This window comes from Temnothorax nylanderi, unplaced genomic scaffold (genome assembly GCF_030848795.1).
Source record: "Temnothorax nylanderi isolate EJ_2023f unplaced genomic scaffold, tnyl_v1.0 TNYL_tig0013_pilon, whole genome shotgun sequence".
In the NCBI taxonomy this organism is placed as follows: Eukaryota; Metazoa; Arthropoda; class Insecta; order Hymenoptera; family Formicidae; genus Temnothorax; species Temnothorax nylanderi.
Genome location: NW_027249075.1, coordinates 630,794 through 650,804, shown reverse-complemented (window position 1 = coordinate 650,804; position 20,011 = coordinate 630,794). Strand labels below are relative to the sequence as shown.

The window sequence follows — 20,011 nt, the reverse complement described above, 5'->3', positions numbered from 1 at the left end:
AACAGCGATATTGTTATCGATAGACAGAACCGCTGGGAAAGGGCATGACCGCATTTAGAAAGTCGGTCCGCGGATTGATACGCAAACCGCCGCGGGCGCTGCGAAAGCAATCGGGTCATCGGGCGCACGAACACACAACGGCCTCACCTCTCTCGCTCGTGCTTCCCCGCGTAGACACGCGGGTTTCGAACAACAAATTTCAGTTGTTATATCGGCGAAACACTTCCCACGCGCGACTCGCGCACAATAAGGTGAGAGCCGTGCCATGTCGGTCGGACATTACGCATCCGGAAAGCCGCATGTCGCAGTTATGCGCACTGCACCTTGTGACGAAATCCCTCAATGCCTCGCTGCACGTCTGCGATGCGAGGCAGTGTTCAAATGAAAAAAAAATCTGCAATTCGCAGTTCGGGAAAATTCGGAATTAATTAGTTAATTAGTACGAGATTGATGGAATAAGAAAAGGTACAGTTAATATAACTGTTGCGTAAATCGTCCATTCGCTTACAGATTTTCAAGTATGAAATCATGTTTGCGTGTCTGCATTTTACTTTTATGCCATAAATAATAATTTAAACCTGCCTTTTTTGGCGGTTCTCGGTAATGCTAAGATATTGAAAATTATCAAGCACATAACACTGCTAGATAATTTGCTAAATCTTAGCATAAAATCTTATTATCGTAGAAATTCTGAATCACTACGTGCCTTCTGTATAACGTCATAACCGACCGTTTTAGATTAAACGTAAGAATAAAGTAGGGAGAAAAGAAAGTATAGAGCAGGCACGAAGATTACAGTAGACAGCCTAAAATTTTCATTTAAACAAAGAGAATAAATTCTGGACACATATAAATCAGCCATTTTGTAAAGAATATTATTTTAATATCCTGATTTTTCAAGCAGCACAATAAAGATAGCGAAAAAAAAAAACAGTAGGTATTAATACTGTAGGAAACTATAAAGCCGTTCTAAATGACTAAACGCAATTTTTTCTCTCTCTCTCTCTCTCTCTCTATATATATATATATATTTTTTTTTTTAAGAGCATATAGCAAAAGTCTATTTTTGACGTATTTTTCTTGGAAAATGAATCCCTCCTATAAAACAAATTATTCGAATATTACATACATTTAAATAACTTATTTTACATAATATAAAATGCGCGTGCGCGCGTCATCCACAAAATATTGCGCCAGTCACACTTTCTCACAATGTTCCCCTCTTGTCTCGAGGGACTTGAATCACTCTAACCACCATCTCCCCTTCACCCCCCGGCCGTACATCTGCGAACAGCTCAAATGTTCTGTGTTTCGAGGCACGAGGAGAAATTACCGAGCTTCTCCACCCACATTCCTACGATTATCCTCCCACAATTCGTAATCGCGCGACGTTCCCCGCCGAGACCGCGCCGAGAGTAGTAGCCACGCGGGGGGGGGAGGGGGAGGGGACGCGACACGACCAGGTACGCGCGGCTCGCGCTCCCACATGCGCATAGGACGCGTAGTACGATTCACATCCTGTTATCCTTCGTCGTTCCCGGTGGTCGGGACGGATGTGGGGTGCGCACCAGGAATCCACGGGCCCCACGGGGATCGGCGTAGAAATGCCTTCTGGCGCGCCGCGTTGGTTGCGCCGTGCTATAGGACATAGGTGTTCGCTCGCAGGCGTTGTGTTTCGTACCGGAAGTCACGGTGCACGGTATGGGGGTCGTGTGCGCGAGGCGTGGAGCCCGCGTTGAGGTGACATTTCTTCTTCCTCTCGCTTATCCCTCCGTGACGCTTTTGGACCCCTCGAAGCGGCACGCGCTGCCTACGCCCGTGCGCGGGGAACAAGGAGTTTTTCTTTTCGGAGTGATATCTCTCTTTCGGGCTGTTCCCCGCACGCGTTCGACTGATTATCGTGGCTTTCCATCTCGTCCCGGGAAAGAGAGACGCGTAAAATCGGGGAGAACACAACAGAGATCGGGGTCGTCGACCCGCCGCGCGCTTTGATACGGAAATTTTTAAAGTTCTGAGAGAGAGAAAGAGAGAGGCGGGGAAACCTGTTGCTCCCGCGTAAAAAGGAGTTTGTTTGAACTCTCGACGTGAAAGACAATTTTTCTAATGTCAAGAGAACGACGTAACGTTGCCAAGAAATCGATCGGCTATTGTTGTTGTTTGAGTAAGTGAGAAAAATAGTAGTTCAAAATAAAGCCTGAAACAATAAGGAAGTGAAAACACGACCGACCTGATACACAATCAATTAGAGAAAAACAACATTTTTACGATCAGGACTGGATCTTGCCTAATAATATTATTCCTATGAATTTTACGTACATTTTCAAGATTTATAATATTTCAAATTAATGTATAAAATATTTCTAATTTTAAAAATTAAACGACACGAATCCCATCGATTTCAAACTAGTTATTGATCAATCAATATCGCCGATAATTATATAGATACTAACTGTAATTATTATGATCCTGTTTTTTTTGTATATATAGCTGCTAAAAGATACATGTACATTTTTCCGTTATACTTATTCTCTCGTAATATCGGCGCAAAAAAAAAGGAAAGCTGCTTCGCCAGCATTCAGGTCGTACGCGTTCATCGGAGCGGTGATACCCGCATAATTCAACCCGGCCGAAGATTAAGCCCGCATTTTTTCCCTCTGTGTTTGCAGACAGCCACCGGAAGCGGAATCGGCGACCAGTCCGAGCGAGGACGTCTGCTCGGAAGGTTCCGAGGTGGATTGGTCGTGGCTCGAGGAAGTGGAGTACCTGCGGGCCGCGGAGTCGCTCGCGGCCGCCGGTGAACGTGGGGCTGGCGAACAGGGGGGGCGGGCGAGCGTTGCGGCCCCCACCCGCGGGAGCGCGGGGCGCAGGCGCGGCTGCGAGCATCGCGAAACGGCGACGGGCCGCAGTGTCGCGATGTCCGTCACCGCGACGGCAAAGTCCCTAGCGGGTGGCGGCGGCACGCGGTGGTCACCCTCCGGCGGCGCGCTTCTCCACGATCGTCAAAACAACGGTAACAACAATCGTCGCAGCGGCGGACGACATCGCCGGCATCGCAACGGTAACGACAACAATAACGACGGCGAGGATGACGACGACGAGGCCGCGGCCGCCGCGCGTTGCAACGCCACGAACGAGGCGGTCGATCGTGAAAATCGCGACGGCGCGACGACCGCCGCCGTCGCCGCCGTCACCAGCTCGGTCGCTGCCGCCGCGAACTCGTGGATGCGCGCGTCCATGCGGCGTCTGCGTCATCTGCGACTACCCGAGGGCACGCAGCGCGCCGGTACCGGTACCGGTAATAACGAGCCGGCCAATCGGCGCGCCATCGTCGTCTCGGCGCCGAATTCGTTGCCGGACATCGCGCTGATCGCTCCGGAGATCCTTGCCGCGCAGACCAACGGCAGCGGCACTTCCGGCACGCTGCTCCGACCGTCGAGCGCGCCCGCGAGGAACGCGGGCGCCGCGACGCCGCGCCGCGCCACCGGCCGACAATTCGCCGGCGGGAGATCGCGAGGCGCGCGTAATCGCGAGGTGTCATCGCGGCAGGGCAGCCTCGGCTCCACGACCACGGCCAGCGACACCACCGCGTCCGGCAACACGACCTGCTCCAGCTCGTTCGGCGGGGCTTCCAGCAGCGCGCCTTCCAGCACGCCGACCAGCCCGCAGCGCACCGCTCCGAGAAGGTCAGTTTGCACGAGTTTATACATAATTGCTGCGTCTCTCTTACGTTGAGAAAGCTCGCGGATTTTCCCGATAAAGATGCAGACGAAAGATTCTTCAGACTTAACGCGGGAACGTTGCGAGACCGTTTTTGAAGAAAAGAGATAAAAAAACTGCAAACAATGCGTAATACGTGTGACAAGAAGAATTTTTAGCTCCTAATTTACGAGGTAACGGGTTGCGCCATTCGCCAGATAGGCATCGATATAAACGCGAGGCGGGATAGTGATCTCAGCTTGAATATTCTTTGTCACGCTGGATGTGCAATATCCGGAGGAAACAAGTAAGGACTGCAGGCACGATGATCGATCAGGGTGTGTTCCAAAACGTGGCAGACGCAATATGATTTGAAGGATTCTTTTTAAATCCTTTTTTTAAAACGTGTAAAAAGTTCGATCTTTATGGCCGGCTGAATTTCTCCGGAGTCATCCCGTGTTCTTCTCTCTCGACCTTGCCTTAAGATCTCTTGCCACATTCCCGCCGGAAACGAGAGAACGTTAACGACTCGGTTTTGTTACACTTGCCGCTGCCCGTTCGAGCTTGACAATACTCGCGCTTTGGCACCCTGTTTGCGCAATCGGTCTAACGTCACTTCACGGTGTCCCGTCGTTAGGAAATTGGACTAGAAAATTTTCTACGCACGTCGCGGATTCCTCCTCCCCGATTGTCCCCGATTAGACATGTTTTCACCTTGGAAATCAGTAATCCTTGCACGCTTTTTGTTCGGGCAGTCGGCGTTCTTGCGGAGTTGTACGTAATTGATTGGCAACGATATCAGAAACTGGATGTATTGACGATCCGTGAAGGACGCTACGCGTGTCTTGCTGTTTTGTACATCATAAATATTTCGACCCGCGGCGCGCAAGAACAATTCGACTCGATCTGCTGTTCAGTGAAACATAAATTCGATTAAAAAAAAAAATAAAACGAATTGACCACAGATCGACGACCTGTACAGAAAGTTCCTAACGATATAGAGATTTGCTTCATTAATAAATAATGAAAGAAAACCGTCATGAAAGATCGGCATCGATGTGCAAAGTATATGTAGAAACTTACAGTGGAAACGTAAAATGGTACAAAACTGTTTTTATATGGTTTTTTTCATCTAACGGGTTTTGACATGCGTCACCGGTTGTGTTGTCATACATCTCGACTGCAGGATTCGTTCGTCAGTCCGCAGTATGTCAGAACATCCCGTTTCGCCATCTCGCTTCCTCTAGACTCTTTTAGATATTTCGAGCTACGTTCTATCAGTGACACTATATATCACTTTACCTCGTATAGTCGACAGAATCCGCGTTAAAACACCGTTGATGGCGAACACGTGCTTAACTGGTCATTTTTAATTGTCCCGGAAATTAAGTAACACCGGTAACCCACATAAAATCCGATAATAAATTTATCAGTCGCCCGGAGGTAACTGTAAATCATGCTCCGTTTCCCAGCGATAGGCTTAACGAGTCCCATTTACGATTGATACTAAATCGACGAACGACGGAGTCTCGATATTACGCTCATATTCATAACAGACACCTTGTCAGCGACTCTAATCAAACATAAGCCACGTGTGAAACGTAATTTATCATGCCAAGATGAAACGGCAAATATTTATAATCCCGAAAGATTTACTGCCATTAGTCTTCCGAGTACTTTCTGTTGGTATCATACTTTGCTTTATCTCTGTTAAATGAAATTGTTCTTGGATGATAATAATGACGAGCGCGAGATATCTCGATTCGCAAACGATTCGACGTCTCACGAGAAATAATTTTGCTCGAATCATATCTTAAAGAATGAAATTTAAACTAATACCTTTCGGTTAAATAACATTTTGCTATTTTTGACTACCATGTGTGCCGAAATTTATTATTTTAACATAAAACAGTATTATTTTAACTTCTTTGGTTTAATTAAATTAACGACAAATTGAGTAAGGGCAGTGGCGAACCTATAGAAATGGTCAAATTGAGTACAATTTGACACTACGAATTGAACAGTGCATACTAGCCAAAATTTGAAGTATCGAACGCGGATAATAAGTTCGTAACAATTCGATTGATCAATCAACCCGATTCGCCGTTGGGAATCGCGTGAGGTCGGAGATTTCGTCAAGACCGAGAGGGTCGACGATCTCGAGCGTCCAGAGATTGTTTCGCCGCCGATGAACCGTGTAACCTGTTGCGCAATCCGCTCTCCTGAGCAAGCAGCAAAATCTGTCGGGGATGACGGAAGGAGACGGCGACTTATGCGCCGGTTTTTCCGCACGTGCACAGCGTGAGAATGTAAAGCAGTGGCGACTCTCATAAACGTTTCATCGCGATGTCTATGTGCCTATCAGTAATGAGTTAATCAATAATTGGAGGCCGAACGACGAGAGATCTCTGCTCTTACGATCGGTGTACTCTAGCAAGAATAGCGCGTTCAACAAAGACTTCTCAAAGCCTTCAGACGTACCGCGAACCTATCGAAATCGATGAAATCTCGATTTAGCAAGGTAGGCACGTGCGGAACACACAGTTCATGCATCGAGCAGGATTAACAGGATCGACGGCCATCTGCGAAGCGCGCGCGACTCCTTTTCACCCGAGGCGGACGAGCGCGGTGATTTCGATCGGTTCGAGTTCCCGCGGAGTCCATAAAACGGCTTCCCCTGTCAATGAACCGTGCCGAGCTGTTCCTGCCTTCGTGGAAGCCGCGATTATCCCGGTATATCGAGCTCTCATCGATAGCGGCGTGCCCAAAGAATCCCCGATCGTTCCCTTCGGACGGTCGATCGTCGATCGCGAATTACTCTCTTCTCATTAAGAATTTCAACGCGATTAAAAACGCGCCGTGATTATCCTCGTGTACCTCACGTTTCTGCAATTTAATCCGTCCCATATTTTCGTAGAATAATGAATCCTATATTTTCGAGGGATAATAAATCCGATTACGGCGTAGCGGAATAGTTGAAAGAATACATATGTTGGCAATATCCACGTTGAATCTTATTTCGATACCTACTGCAAGAATTATTTTTTATAATTATATCGAATAGCGTTACGGAAATTAAGATACCCCGTATCTCTGATTAATTTTTTAGAGTATTCGAAAATAAGCAAGTATTTGTAATATGTGCTGTTGAAAATTGATATAATTTCTCCTCCGCGAAATTTTAATCGACTGCATCTCTTCCTGCGGTTTTTAAATTAATTTCGAAATAAAATATCTTGATACATATCCGTATATTTCAAGACTATTAAGCTCAAAGCTGAAATTATGCGAGGCATTACGTATTCCAATTTATTTGCATTTGTAAAATCGCGTTCCGCGATGTATGTCGGAACTTTTTTTTTTACAAGTCAAATGCCGTTCGTTTTTTGATGAAAGAACTCATTTCAGTTGTTCGATTCGGGGGAATGTCGGCGCGTGTAACAATTCGGCAATACGAGTATTGCCGAATAGTTTACGCGTTTAAAACAGAGTATTTTGTGTCGTTCCTCTGGAAAACGTTTTGTGTAGAGGAATTTAAGAAATGTCGCTTGATATTTTCTCTGCAGCATCAGAAAGAAAGAAAGAGGGAGACATAGAGAGTGTATATTCACTCTCGAGGCTCTCGAGATTATCGTACGATACGAAAAGACGTTAATGAGAAATCTGAATCGCGATACAATTACACATGCTAACAACGCGTTCTTTCGTAATTGCACGGATTCTTCTTCGACAATGGTCGTCGTATTTGGGTCAGTCGGTTGCTACGGGAGTAGGCAGTACCGGGTCGACGACGGTGCGCCGCCTCATGTAAGTTACCGTAACGGTATACCGACGTTATAGAGCCGTGAGGATATCGCGTTGGTGTTCTATAATCGTCGGGATAAATTCACCAAAGTGAGAGGAGCGAGCGATTACTTTACTCTCCACGTCGCGTTTAACGACATCCCTCGAGAATTCTAACTCCACAACGTACGAGGGACGAGGGAGATCTCTTTCTCACCCCTGCCGAGTCTCTGAGGTAATTCCCTAATAAAAATAGCGAGATAATTCCGAAAATGGTCCCCTAAAATGAATCCCGATTCTGAACGGATTCTATTTATAATAGAATTTATTTATAATAGAATAATTCCATCAGGTACTCTCGTATCCGTCATTCCTTGAGAACGAACGCCACGCGGCACGTCGCGCTGTCGAGATAGTCACGTTCGGTCGTTGCACTTAAATTCTTTGTGCATACTTACTTGCTTTTCCCGTCGCCTCTTCTCGGTAGTCCTATTGATCTCGGCGCGAGGGTCGTGTGTCGTGTCAACGCAAACGGCGGCACTCGCCTTTAGCGCGTATGCAGACAAGCTTGTAAATTCAAACGTGATTCACCTTTATAATCCAAGTCGCTATAATCTTGATTTGTGTATTTATTTTGTCTCAAGATATATCCTTCAGAATGTTAAACTCTCTTATACAATCTGATTCCTTTCTAACGTTTGTTAATTAAAGAATTGATGAAAAAATCATTAGATATTAATAATTATCTCAATGAGACTCAATTTTCTTTCTGATTACGAAAAAAATGAGTTACCTGGATAAGAATTAGTATGTGTTATCGATTGTTATTGAATAATTATTATCTAACAATCTTTGTCAATTTTTATTGGCAAATATTAAAAAGGAATTTGGAGATTATATATGAGTTCTATGTTCTAAAAGATAAATAAAACATTTTTAGATAAATGTGCACACACCTAAATTAAAATATGTGTTATTAACTCGATATGCTTCAAAACAATTTAGAATTCTTAAAATACAAAATTGTGCAAAATTAATGATGTCTGTGTTTTGTATTATATCGTTTATGCTTTTAAACACATTTTTATAATAAAAGCGCGTAACAATAATGAAACAGAGTCCTGCTTAAAATTATAATAAACTCATTATTATAACGGAAAAAAATCTCTTATATGTATGGTCATTGATGCAGAAACCTGTTTTTATCGAAACATCAGGAGTTTAGCTCGAGATTGAACTTTTAAGTAAACTTACAAAGGAAGCGGAAATAAAAGAGACAGGACAGAGGTAAAGACCCGAAATAATGGATTATCCTCTGCGTGCGCAGATCGTATCGGGACGAAAAGCGATCTTCTACTTCCGTGCTGACGTCTCTTCCAGTGCATTTTTTGTCGTTGTGCAGCGTAGATCTCCCATCTTATTACACGGTCCAGTTCAGCCACTTTCGCGAGCGTCCTTTGTTTTTCGGAAAGTACCGTCTACGTCCGCGTGTTCAACAGTTGGTGAATCTCTCCATTACTTTGCCATTTAAATTATTAATGATTATATCATTATATCGTTTCATCGACAATACGTGCTGATGTCCATCGAGTAAGTGCTCATTGACATTTAAACTAACATTCTCGTGCAAATATTATTTTTATACGTAACGCTGCACGGAACGTAATATATTCTCATATATCTTCCAAAGAAGTTATTTATTACCATGCTCTTTAAGACAAATCGAGAAACATTTTACGGTTTAGTGCAGCATTAAGTTTTTTTTTACGAATTACAAGATTTATCGCAGGATTATTTCTTCTATATTCATAAGGCCCGTATTCTCAGAGTTCACTTTTATCGATAAATGCACTTATTTCTAAGATTCTATAGTAACCTATAGTAAACTATATGCTAAATGCGCGCATTTATGATAAAAGTGAACTAAGAATACAAGCCTATGAGTCTCACTCTTTTTAAATTCGGCGAAATGTAATTGCAAGAAGGCTGTTATGTACAAAATTATCGAAATGTTAATCATCCTCGCTTCATATATGTACACGCAGTTTCATAGAGAATTCCGTAGCAACCGTGGCATAAAAGGGTCAATATTAGGGCCGGTGTACCTGCATACACCTACAATGACTTATTGATTATTTCTCAGTCATAGTTGGCTATTCTCTGTCCTGAGGTCCCCTCAGAACAGGTAGGCGCTTGTAATGGTGACTCCGAGCGTACCTAATCTCCCTGCTGACCCCAACGATTTTTCTTTATCACCAAGGCGACTTAACGCCGACACTCGTAGAAAATATTCCTTCGCACTGCATTGCGACCGCATTTGACACTACACCTCGAATCATTTCCGAATACTTTGCTGTTATTCCGTAAATTATTTCAAGATACATGTCCAATAAAATAACTAATAGCTGAAGTTACTAAAACAATTTTTTCACGACGCGTTCTGTAAGGTAGTCGAAGGTTGAACGGGCCCGTCCATAATAACTCGAACGTACTGAACCTGTTGTACAAAGAACCGCACCTGTTATCCCACAATTCCGCAATTTTCGACGTCTGTGTAAAGCATATCGTCTGATCGTACCGCTCGCGTATGTAAGGCATATCCGGTGTATTTTATATTCTTCACCTGTCGCGAGGATAGATGATTTCTTGAATGAACGCGCGTCCAGATGTCACGTTTGTCATAAAGAAAGAAACATCGACCTTCACGAGCGGTCGGGGCGTTATTACTTTAACGGGAGTCTATTATTGCGTGATTATGTAGGACTCAGGATGTTCAGTGATCAATTGTTCAAACGTTGCAAGTTTGATGGGTATCTATCAGCAGAGAAAGAGGATTTTTTAATTACTTAACAAGTCTCATTACGCGAATTCTGAAGTGTACAGATAACAAATATAAACGTGAACGTTGAATATAATGTATAATAATCTTACGAGATTACGAATTTATTTATTTCGCCCAAGCCACATTTTTTCGTAATTAGCTATCTGGTAATAATGTGACTTCACGCTTGAAGGATTAGCCGTTTCCGCCAACTTTCGCTTTTCGCAGACTTCCGAACTTGAGTAGCTTTGCTCTTTGAAGGGTGAAGATAGGTGAAGCATGTGGAACGTGAAAAAGTGAATCGCTCTGATAGCCAGCCTGACAGTAGGCAGACAACCGGTTCTCCATCGCGCTATAATCTCGCCTCTCCTCCTCCCAGAAACTTTCCCCGGGAATTTTTCGAAATTTTTTTTCCAATTCCAATCGGATTTCACCTCGTAAGAGTCGTTGGAGCTGTACAGTCGGAGTTTTCAATTTTCACCGATGTTAGCTGGAAATCAATAACCGCTTTTTAGCCACTTTTTACCCACGCGACTCTGCAGCAGAAGAAAGTGTCGAGGTGTGAAAAAGTACGCGTTATAAAAAAGTATTATCATTTATCCATAGAAATTCACTATTCAGATTCAGGTTCGCTCTCGTATCGAGTACTTACTCGTTAGTTTTTGCGAAAATTTTTGCCGAGCTCTCGTTGCGATCGAGTAACGGAAAAAGAACCGCGAAGCACACCGATGTGGTCGACGGAGAATTGTGATTTGCGACTTGTCCGCGTGCATTTTATCGCGTCCGCAGCGACTCATCATGCTCGGGATAGCTTTTTAAGCGCGCGTCCGATTCGCGATGCACGGCTTCTCGTCCATCATACGCGGGACGAGAGATGCGAGAGGATTTACGAGACGTAGTCTCCAACAAAGGGATCTCGAGGCCAGCAACGTGTTATTACGTTCGTTTCGGATGCTATCGCGGACTGTTCCGCGTCCGCATATCCTCCCGCGAGAATCCAATTTCACAAAGACATGGCAGTCTCGTGCGATTTCATTAGTGTGCGCGCTCCACTAATCCCTCCGCGAATTGTCAGCCTCGTTAAATCCTCGATGGATGCACGCGCGCGTGTCGTAATAAAATTTGATTACTGCGTTAAATTGCGTGGTATTTCAAGGTAAAATTCTCGCAAAATCGCGGCACGATTGTAATTTCGCGAACACAACTCGTGCCCCTCTCTCTATCTACCTTCTCCCTATCGGTCTTAGCATCCTTCGACAGACTCGAACTTAGCTCGCGCGCGCTCTTTGCCAATTTGCCAGTCTTACGCGAAAGGCTGTCCGGCTTGTCAGAAGCGACGTATTCTCGTCGGACAGCCGGTCAGGAGTCAACGGTTGTTTCGAACCAATTACCGAGGTCCGACAGCCGCGCATTGTTCGAACGCGAATGTGCCTCTCTTTCTGACGTTTTCGTGTTACTATGGGAACGTTCGAACTCAGAAATGCGTTTACCAAGCCGGTCTGACGGAATCACCGGCCGAGAATGCACCGATTAAGCGGGTCTGAACGCATCACGCCCACGGATCGACGTACATCTCGCAAGACATCCTCGCGAGCACGCGAGTTCGCTGCTAAATCCGACCATCTTTTACATGCCAGATCGATTACGCTTTAGCCGTGATTATGATGTAAATTTAGACACCAAGTCACGTAATTACAGACGTGGAAGATTAACGACAGTAAAATAATCGTCGCTTTCTCCTTAGTTATTAGTAATTATTGCTGTGATGTTTATCGCGCTCGAGTGTCGATTCCACCGTCCGTTCGAAAGAATCTTGCTCCTAAAGCACTCTTACATCCGGCGCCTAGAAACCGCTCGCTCGTCACACGCGCGCACCCAAATGGCGTATTTAAAAAGCGATAACGGCCGGAGCCCGAGCGTGTTATTCTTTCTTTCAGGCTTTCGTGTTCTCTACCGGTCTAGCGCCAAGCCGTAATCGGTGCCGCGGCTGCGCGAGAAACGTCCTGCACGGTTACAGGTTCGGAAGAGCAAAGCGTGGCCGTATAGTAACGAGTAATTAGAGCGTGACCGAAGAAGCTAAGCGTTACTTTTCATGGTTTTAGAAACGCCCCGGCCTTCTCCCAGATAAAATCACGCTTCAACGAAAGACTCGCTCCTTTCGCCGCTACGAAAAAAAAACCCGCGACACGTCTCGCATTATCGCGTATCGTACTATACGCCCGTTATTATGAAAATGGCCCGAGTGACGTGTGCCTTTTGCTGCCGAGGCGATTAAATTTTTTTTTCTTCAAGAATATCGCTAAATAATTTAACAGAGGGAGTTATACGCTTACCCTTGCCGCGCGGATCTTTTCTGGTAACGGTAAAATTTTATGGGTACCTTATGCAGGACAATGGAAAGCACACATTATTATCTCGATGCCTTCATATATTCTTCCCTCGCGAAAACCAGCCTCATAATTACCGACGTGCGTGTGCGCGATCATATTCTAGAAAATGATAAACTTGTAGCAAATTGATGTAAACAATGGCGGTCTCCGTCGCACGCACTTTTCTTTGTTTAAGTCTTCCTCAGACGCTTTCGATCATCTCTCGTTCAGAATTCTTTCAACTTCTGCAAAGTGCTAGGTGAGGCCGTCTATTCTCGTTTCACGTGGCCGTACGAACCTTTCCTTTAATGTCAGGTGGATCAGGCAGTTACGGGGAAGTGGTCAGTCCTGTCGACTTCCTTTTTCGGACGTGACAACTTCGAGATTCGGCGTGAGTCATTCAGCCGTTTCTTCGTGACTGCGTACACGCAGTTTACATCTAGTTCCAGTACCACTTCACTCTGTTGAATTCAAGCTGATACAAGGCCAAATTGAAGCCTTTTAATTCATCTAAGAAAATCACAGCTTTATGTCTCAAAAAGAATCAGCGTTATTTAACGATATATCTTTTTCAACATGTATTAACTAATTATTATATTTATTACGACATATACATTATTTTTAATAACGCATAATTATAACATTATAAACATTTCTTCAACATTCGCATCATTATTTGACGAAGGAGGAAGTCTTATTCGTGTCGCGGCTCGGAGTCACGCAGCCTTAAATCCGCCATTGCGCCTCTTTGTTTCCGCGAGGATGCCTGAGGAATCTTAATCGTGCCGTGTCACGGAGCCTTTCCCAGAAGATAATTCGGCATGTACGATTTTCTAGTCGCGAAGGCATACGCGGCGACATATATCGCGCTAATCTCTCGTAATTGCGCACACGTGCAATGCACCATAATAATTACTATATATAATAACACGAGTAAATTTCCGCGGTTATAGAACGTCTCGCGTAGCAAATAGAGGATTATAGGAAACGTTCGAACGGATTAATATATTACGGGAGTAGCAGATGGGAAACGCAGCTGTTGGATTTTGTATGTTTTCGATAATCATGTCGACGGGATGAATCCGAATTAAATTTGCAATCAGAATTCTTTATATATATTTTTTAAAAAATAAGATAATAACATACACATGTATCATATGATCGCGCGTTTTCAATGCTTGATCGTACGACGAGATAAACGTCATCGTAAAACGTTTCGCAAGTGCGGAGAATCACTTTTGATTCCTGGCACTATATTCCGCCCGGTGCTTTCAACTCGTGTATGCGTGTAATACAGTGTCGTTTTAACAGCGTTTTCCGCGTCGACGGGAATGGGGAATGGCGTTATCGGGTATAGGTGCAAGAAAAGCCGAGGAATGCTGCGGATGAAATCGCCGCGCGTTTACGAACGCGACGGGTTTTTCACGATCGCGGCTTGGTCGCGTTCGTTTTATTACTTTTATTGTCGTGGACTCTCTCGCGCATACACACATACACGCATATACACGTAGCTGTTACACCCGCGAATAATCTGCATAATAAATGCAGCGCCACGCCGAGTCGCGCTGGATATGGGCGTATGCATTTCTCTGTTCTCCGTTCCGTCTTTCTCTGCCCCGGGCCCCGGGCCACGTCCTCACCCGATACACCCAGTGGTCAGAGTGCGTGGCTTCGGTTCGCTTTCCTACGCACGATCCTCCTCCGCCGTGCCATGCCCTCGCGAAACCGTGATATACTCGTCTTGCATACGCGACGAGCGTACGCGTAAACATCGGCCGAACCTGAGTTCGTGAATTGCGAAACTCCGGCGTGAAAAGATTACCTCGCACGCTCGTTCGAATAAACGTGAATGTTTCCACAAGTATCACGCACTCCGATCGAACGTTATTCTTTTTGCGCAACGCGATCGCGTAGTTTGTGTAGAATGTGTATCTTGTGAATAAATCTACGTCTCATTTCCCATTTTTTAGGATACGCGCATTTAGGAGCGCGCATACGAGACGTTATACACGGTATTTTGAAAAATGTGTACCTCTCACGCGATTTTCTTTGCACATCTGTCGCACCGTACAATCGCGATAATTGTATCTCAAGAATACAATTTTGGATGCGCTATGCGTGTATGATTGTACGTAAATTAAATTATTGACGCGATTTAATGGTTCGAGCTCTCTAAGTGTACAAATTCACGAACGTAGGCGTTTAATTACGGACGATCCGTGTTGCCTGTTTAGTTTATGTATGCATACACCGCACGGAACGTACTTGTTAGAACTCAAAGCCGCGCGGTCTCTATTTAATATTATAAATCTGCGGGTCTGCTGCGCGATTGAATAATTATAGAATTTAGGTGTCTACATTGCGATTGAATGACGTTATAATAGTATGTGCTTTTGCAACGGTCAACGGTCAACGGTTTATAATATTTTTCTTGTAGGATAATAGCTCTCAAAACGGATTACGTTTATTGATTCGATAATGATACATTTTTTCAAAAGTCTTAATTTGAGACCCAATTACGAAGATAGTTAAAAAATATAGTTTAACAAAAATATATCCCAAATTCAGAGAATATTATTTTTATATTAGTTGTATCTATGGTCTTCTTTTTTACAAAATTTTTCTGTTGCTTTTGTATCTGCACACATGTTTCATCATTATCATTATTATTACTGATATTATTATTTTTAATTTTATCCTAATTATATCAAGAGAGACTTGCTGAAATCATTGCTGATAGCTCACCTCTTGAGGTGCTGATATTTTACCTGTTTAAAACATTTTTTATATCCCGCACTTCAATAAAATTGTTTTATTATATAGTGTCAAAGCCCAAAATTTATTTCACAGTAATTGTTCAATCAGTTCGACAACATTTTATTTATTTTACACGAATTTTTAGAAAGACAATTTGACTTGTTTGCGTACTAGTTAAAGCATATACATATATATTTTTATACATATTCCACACACATTATTTTTTCTCCGATACGAAATGGCTGAAGGGCTCAGGTATAATAGGGAAGTTAAATCGATTTCGTATACAATCCATCTCCAGGCAGTTTACCGAGGGAGAATTAAAACGGCAATTCTTAGCGCAGGTAGCCGAAGCACGGCCGTGATTTCCGCGCGCGCAAATCCTATTAGGCGTAGCTGCAGGATGCAATCACGAAAATACCGTTAAAGCCGTACGAGTGGCATCTCGCCGGGGATACGAGATACGCGTGATTTAGCGAATCGAATCGGCGCGCCCGTTAACTCGCGCGTGATTATGTTCCCTTAAAATGGCGTGTCTCGCGGCTTCCCAGGCTCTCGATCGCCTACGTCGTTTAAATTTTTCACGAGAGCCCGCGACGGAGTCGACGGGAGGTGCGAAAAATGTATCTTACATCCTCGCAACTATCATTGGTTTGAATACGTTCGTTTGAACTCTTGTCGCGCACTTTATAAATAGAAAAAGAATATGTCTCGCATTTCTTCCAGAGCTGATTTCCAGGAAACTGGAATTCTCAACAGGATCACATTTCATATATACGACTATAACGAAAAACGACACGGTATAACGGGACATTGTTATAACGGTGATCTGCGAGCAATTAACTTTTTAGTGAATTGTTTGCATGACTCCACGCGCATTTAGCTCGCTGACTTTTAACGCGGCGCGCCGCGCGCCGTATCCGTGAAACACACGGCGATCAGGCGCGGCGTGTTACGGCAATATGTTTTCGATTATGCAATATTCATAACAGGTGTAAGATGATGCGCCTCTTTGTTTATTTGGGAACGTTGCATCATCGAGGTCGAAGGCGCACAACCGTGCGCGGCAATCGCCGTCTGGCGTTTCATTGAGAATGAATGACAGCGCTTTCGCGTTCGCACATATTCCTATCTCCACTTACAAAACAAAGGATCGGGATTCGACCGGCGCGGCGTAGAGCGCGGCGGTGTCGCATTTCTGCGCACTCCAATCCCCCGGTATGCGGGTATCCGGGGTATCGCGTATACGAGAGATCATTGTGCACTTAGGCTTCTGCTTCGTGCGCCGGTTTCGCGTGTGCACGTGAGCGAATATGTATTTATGCATGAAACATACCTAACTTACGGTTAAAACTTACGGTTAAAATAATCATGTCGACCGACGAATTGATTAAACGAAGTTAAAATCAACAAGTTAGATAAAGTTAAATGAAATCGTATATCTTAGGCTGCTACCCGACGAAAAGTAATTAGCTTAATTAAATTGCGCGAAATTTAATTATTTGGATATTATTCAAGTAAGTTGTTGGCGTACGGATACACACCCTGCGAAAACTTAGAGAAGATTGAACGTCAATTATTCCGCAATGAGTTTATCGGACGAGCTAATTATCCGCCGCGATACGCCGCGAAACTTCCAGAGCAGTTCGGAAACTTTGTTGGGAAATTCAATAAATTTCTCATCAGATAGTCCGTTCCTCGGCAAACTTATCCAAATTCATTTATGTATCCTTATACTTAATTCACTACCATCACCGAGCGCGATATATCACGTCACTATCAAAATTAGATCGAAACCATGTAACGGTGTCGAAAAATAATGAACGAGCAAGAACTGCGAAATGAAAGAGAACTTGAAATTAAAGAGTGCGTTTGATTATTAAATAATAATAAATGCCATAAAAACGGATGAGTAAAATACATATTTGGAGAAAAGTAATTTAATAAAACAAGATTGTCGCAAAATTAATTAAACCGTAACTAAGAATTATTACAGGTGCTAAATGATTCCAGGAACTTTCTTTCTCCGCGGCGCCGCAAAATTAACTCTCTACGGATGCAGAAGATAAAAAAACGACAATAACACGATGCAGTTTCCTAGGATAAAACGTTGCGCATCTTAAAATCTTAACCGTATTATAATCATGTTATTCCGTTTTATCCTGGCGAGAGATTATAAATAACGCGTCGCCGATTCGCGAAAATAAATGCCAGGAAGTAGCGTTGCTTCGACAAAGCGCGTATATACTGACGTTTCTAGTCTGTTCTGCCTGCCAACTGTTAGTTTATAACGGACCCGTCGACCCGTTACCGTTGATACTTCGTTATCCCGCCATAGTCATTCAGCGAACGATTTCGCGAGGGGTAATCTCCACGGATCTCTCTCGCCTGTGTTGTCCCGGCGAGTTCCGTGAAGTTGGCACCCGACTTTAACAAAATGAATATTTAAAAAAAGGAAATTGTAGCATTTTCTTTGTAGTTGTTTGTAGTAACAATAATTTCGTTTGTAGTTTTATCGATTTTGCAAAAACAAAGATTTTTAAAAATCACTCTTGCCTAAAATTGAGATATTTGAAATTCGCTCGCGCCATGTGTTTTAGAATCGTTTGTAGTTGTTTGTAGTAACAATAATATCGTTTGTAGATTTATCCATTTGGAAATAACAAAAAATTTTAAAAATCACTCTTACTCAAAATTGAGATATTTGAAATTCGCTCGCGCCATGTGTTTTAGAATCGTTTGTAGTTGTTTGTAGTAACAATAATTTCGTTTGTAGTTTTATCCATTTGGAAATAACGAAAAATTAAAAAAATCACTCTTACTCAAAATTGAGATATTTGAAATTCGTTCGCGCCATGTGTTTTAGAATCGTTTGTAGTTGTTTGTAGTAACAATAATTTCGTTTGTAGTTGAATAATATAAAAGTTACAACGTATTTGCAATATACAAATAACGTATCTTTCTCAATTTTAAAGATATCTCGAATCCGCTTGCGCTATGTGTTTTAGAATCCTTTGTAGTTGTTTGTAGTAACAATAATATCGTTTGTAGTTTTATCCATAAAAAAAAAACAAATATTTAAAAAAATTACTCTTACCCTAAATTGAGATATCTCACATCAAAATATTTTTCGTGTACTTCTTAATGTATCCGAACGTTTTCCGAAGAGTTCTGTTCATAAACATTTGTCTATTTTTCAAATAATTATCGGAAATCGGCTAGCGTGTCTCACTCATGTAGTCGTAATTGCGGCAATAAAAATTATTTAAAAATTAAATAATTCTAATCAGCAGAACTATTTGGAAAACGTTAGGACACATTCAGAACTACACGAGAAATATTTTAGAACACCCAGAATTTCAGAAATCGGCCAGCGTCTCATTTGTTCTTCGAAAAACGTTTGTTCGGATACATTCAGAACTATACGAGAATTATTTTAGAACTCAGACTGTAGAATATAGAGTCTAGTGCTCTGATTTTATTCCGTTTTTCGAATAAACGTTTAAACGCGAAACGTTTATCCATTTACATTTTCTTCCAGAAGAACGTTTACTTGTAAAAAACGTCTACACGTTTAAACGTTTAGTAAACGTTTACTAAACGTTTAACCGTTTATCTTAACATTTAAATGTATATTAGAGTCTGGTAAACGTTTAAACGTTTATCAGAGAGAGGCCCTAGATTTAAAACATGTGTATTCGGAAAAACGTTTCTAATAAACGGATATGTTAATTAAACGTTTAATAGCGAGCTCAAATATAGACCAGCGTCCCCGTAAAGATTTTTTTAGGGGATAAAAATTATTTGTTTCGTTGTATTTCGTTTGTAGTTGAATAATTTAAAAGTTGCAATGTATTTGTAATAAACAAATTACGTATCTTTGTCAATTTTAAAGATATCTCGAATCCGCTTGCGCCATGTGTTTTAGAATCGTTTGTAGTTGTTTGTAGTAACAACAAATTCGTTTGTAGTGGAATAATTTAAAAGTTACAATGTATTTGTAATAAACAAATAACGTATCTCTGTCAATTTTAAAGATATCTCGAATCCGCTTGCGCCATGTTTTTTAGAATCGTTTGTAGTTGTTTGTAGTAACAATAATTTCGTTTGCAGTTTTATCCATTTTGCAAAAACAAAAATTTTTAAAAATCACTCTTCCCCAAAATTTAGATATTTGAAATTCGTTCGCGCCATGTGTTTTACAATCGTTTGTAGTTGTTTGTAGTAACAATAATTTCGTTTGTAGTTTTATCCATTTCGAAATAACGAAAAATTTTAAAAATCACTTACTCAAAATTGAGATATTTGATATTCGCTCGCGCCATGTGTTTTAGAATCGTTTGTAGTTGTTTGTAGTAACAACAATATCGTTTGTAGTTGAATAATTTAAAAGTTGCAATGTATTTGTAATAAACAAATTACGTATCTTTGTCAATTTTAAAGATATCTCGAATCCGCTTGCGCCATGTGTTTTAGAATTGTTTGTAGTTGTTTGTAGTAACAACAATTTCGTTTGTAATGGAATAATTTAAAAGTTACAATGTATTTGTAATAAACAAATAACGTATCTCTGTCAATTTTAAAG

The 20,011-nt window shown here is 42.4% G+C and overlaps 1 protein-coding gene across 4 annotated transcripts in view; it reads left to right on the top strand.

Moving 5' to 3' along the window:
- Bdg (sodium-dependent transporter bedraggled) overlaps positions 1 to 20,011 on the top strand; it is a 63,087-nt gene that overhangs the window by 13,722 nt on the left and 29,354 nt on the right. For all 4 annotated transcript variants that reach the window (XM_071697691.1, XM_071697689.1, XM_071697688.1 and 1 more), the window contains one exon: positions 2,667 to 3,683. In XM_071697691.1, coding sequence (XP_071553792.1) covers positions 2,667 to 3,683 — 1,017 coding nt within the window. The remainder of the gene's footprint in view (positions 1 to 2,666; positions 3,684 to 20,011) is intronic.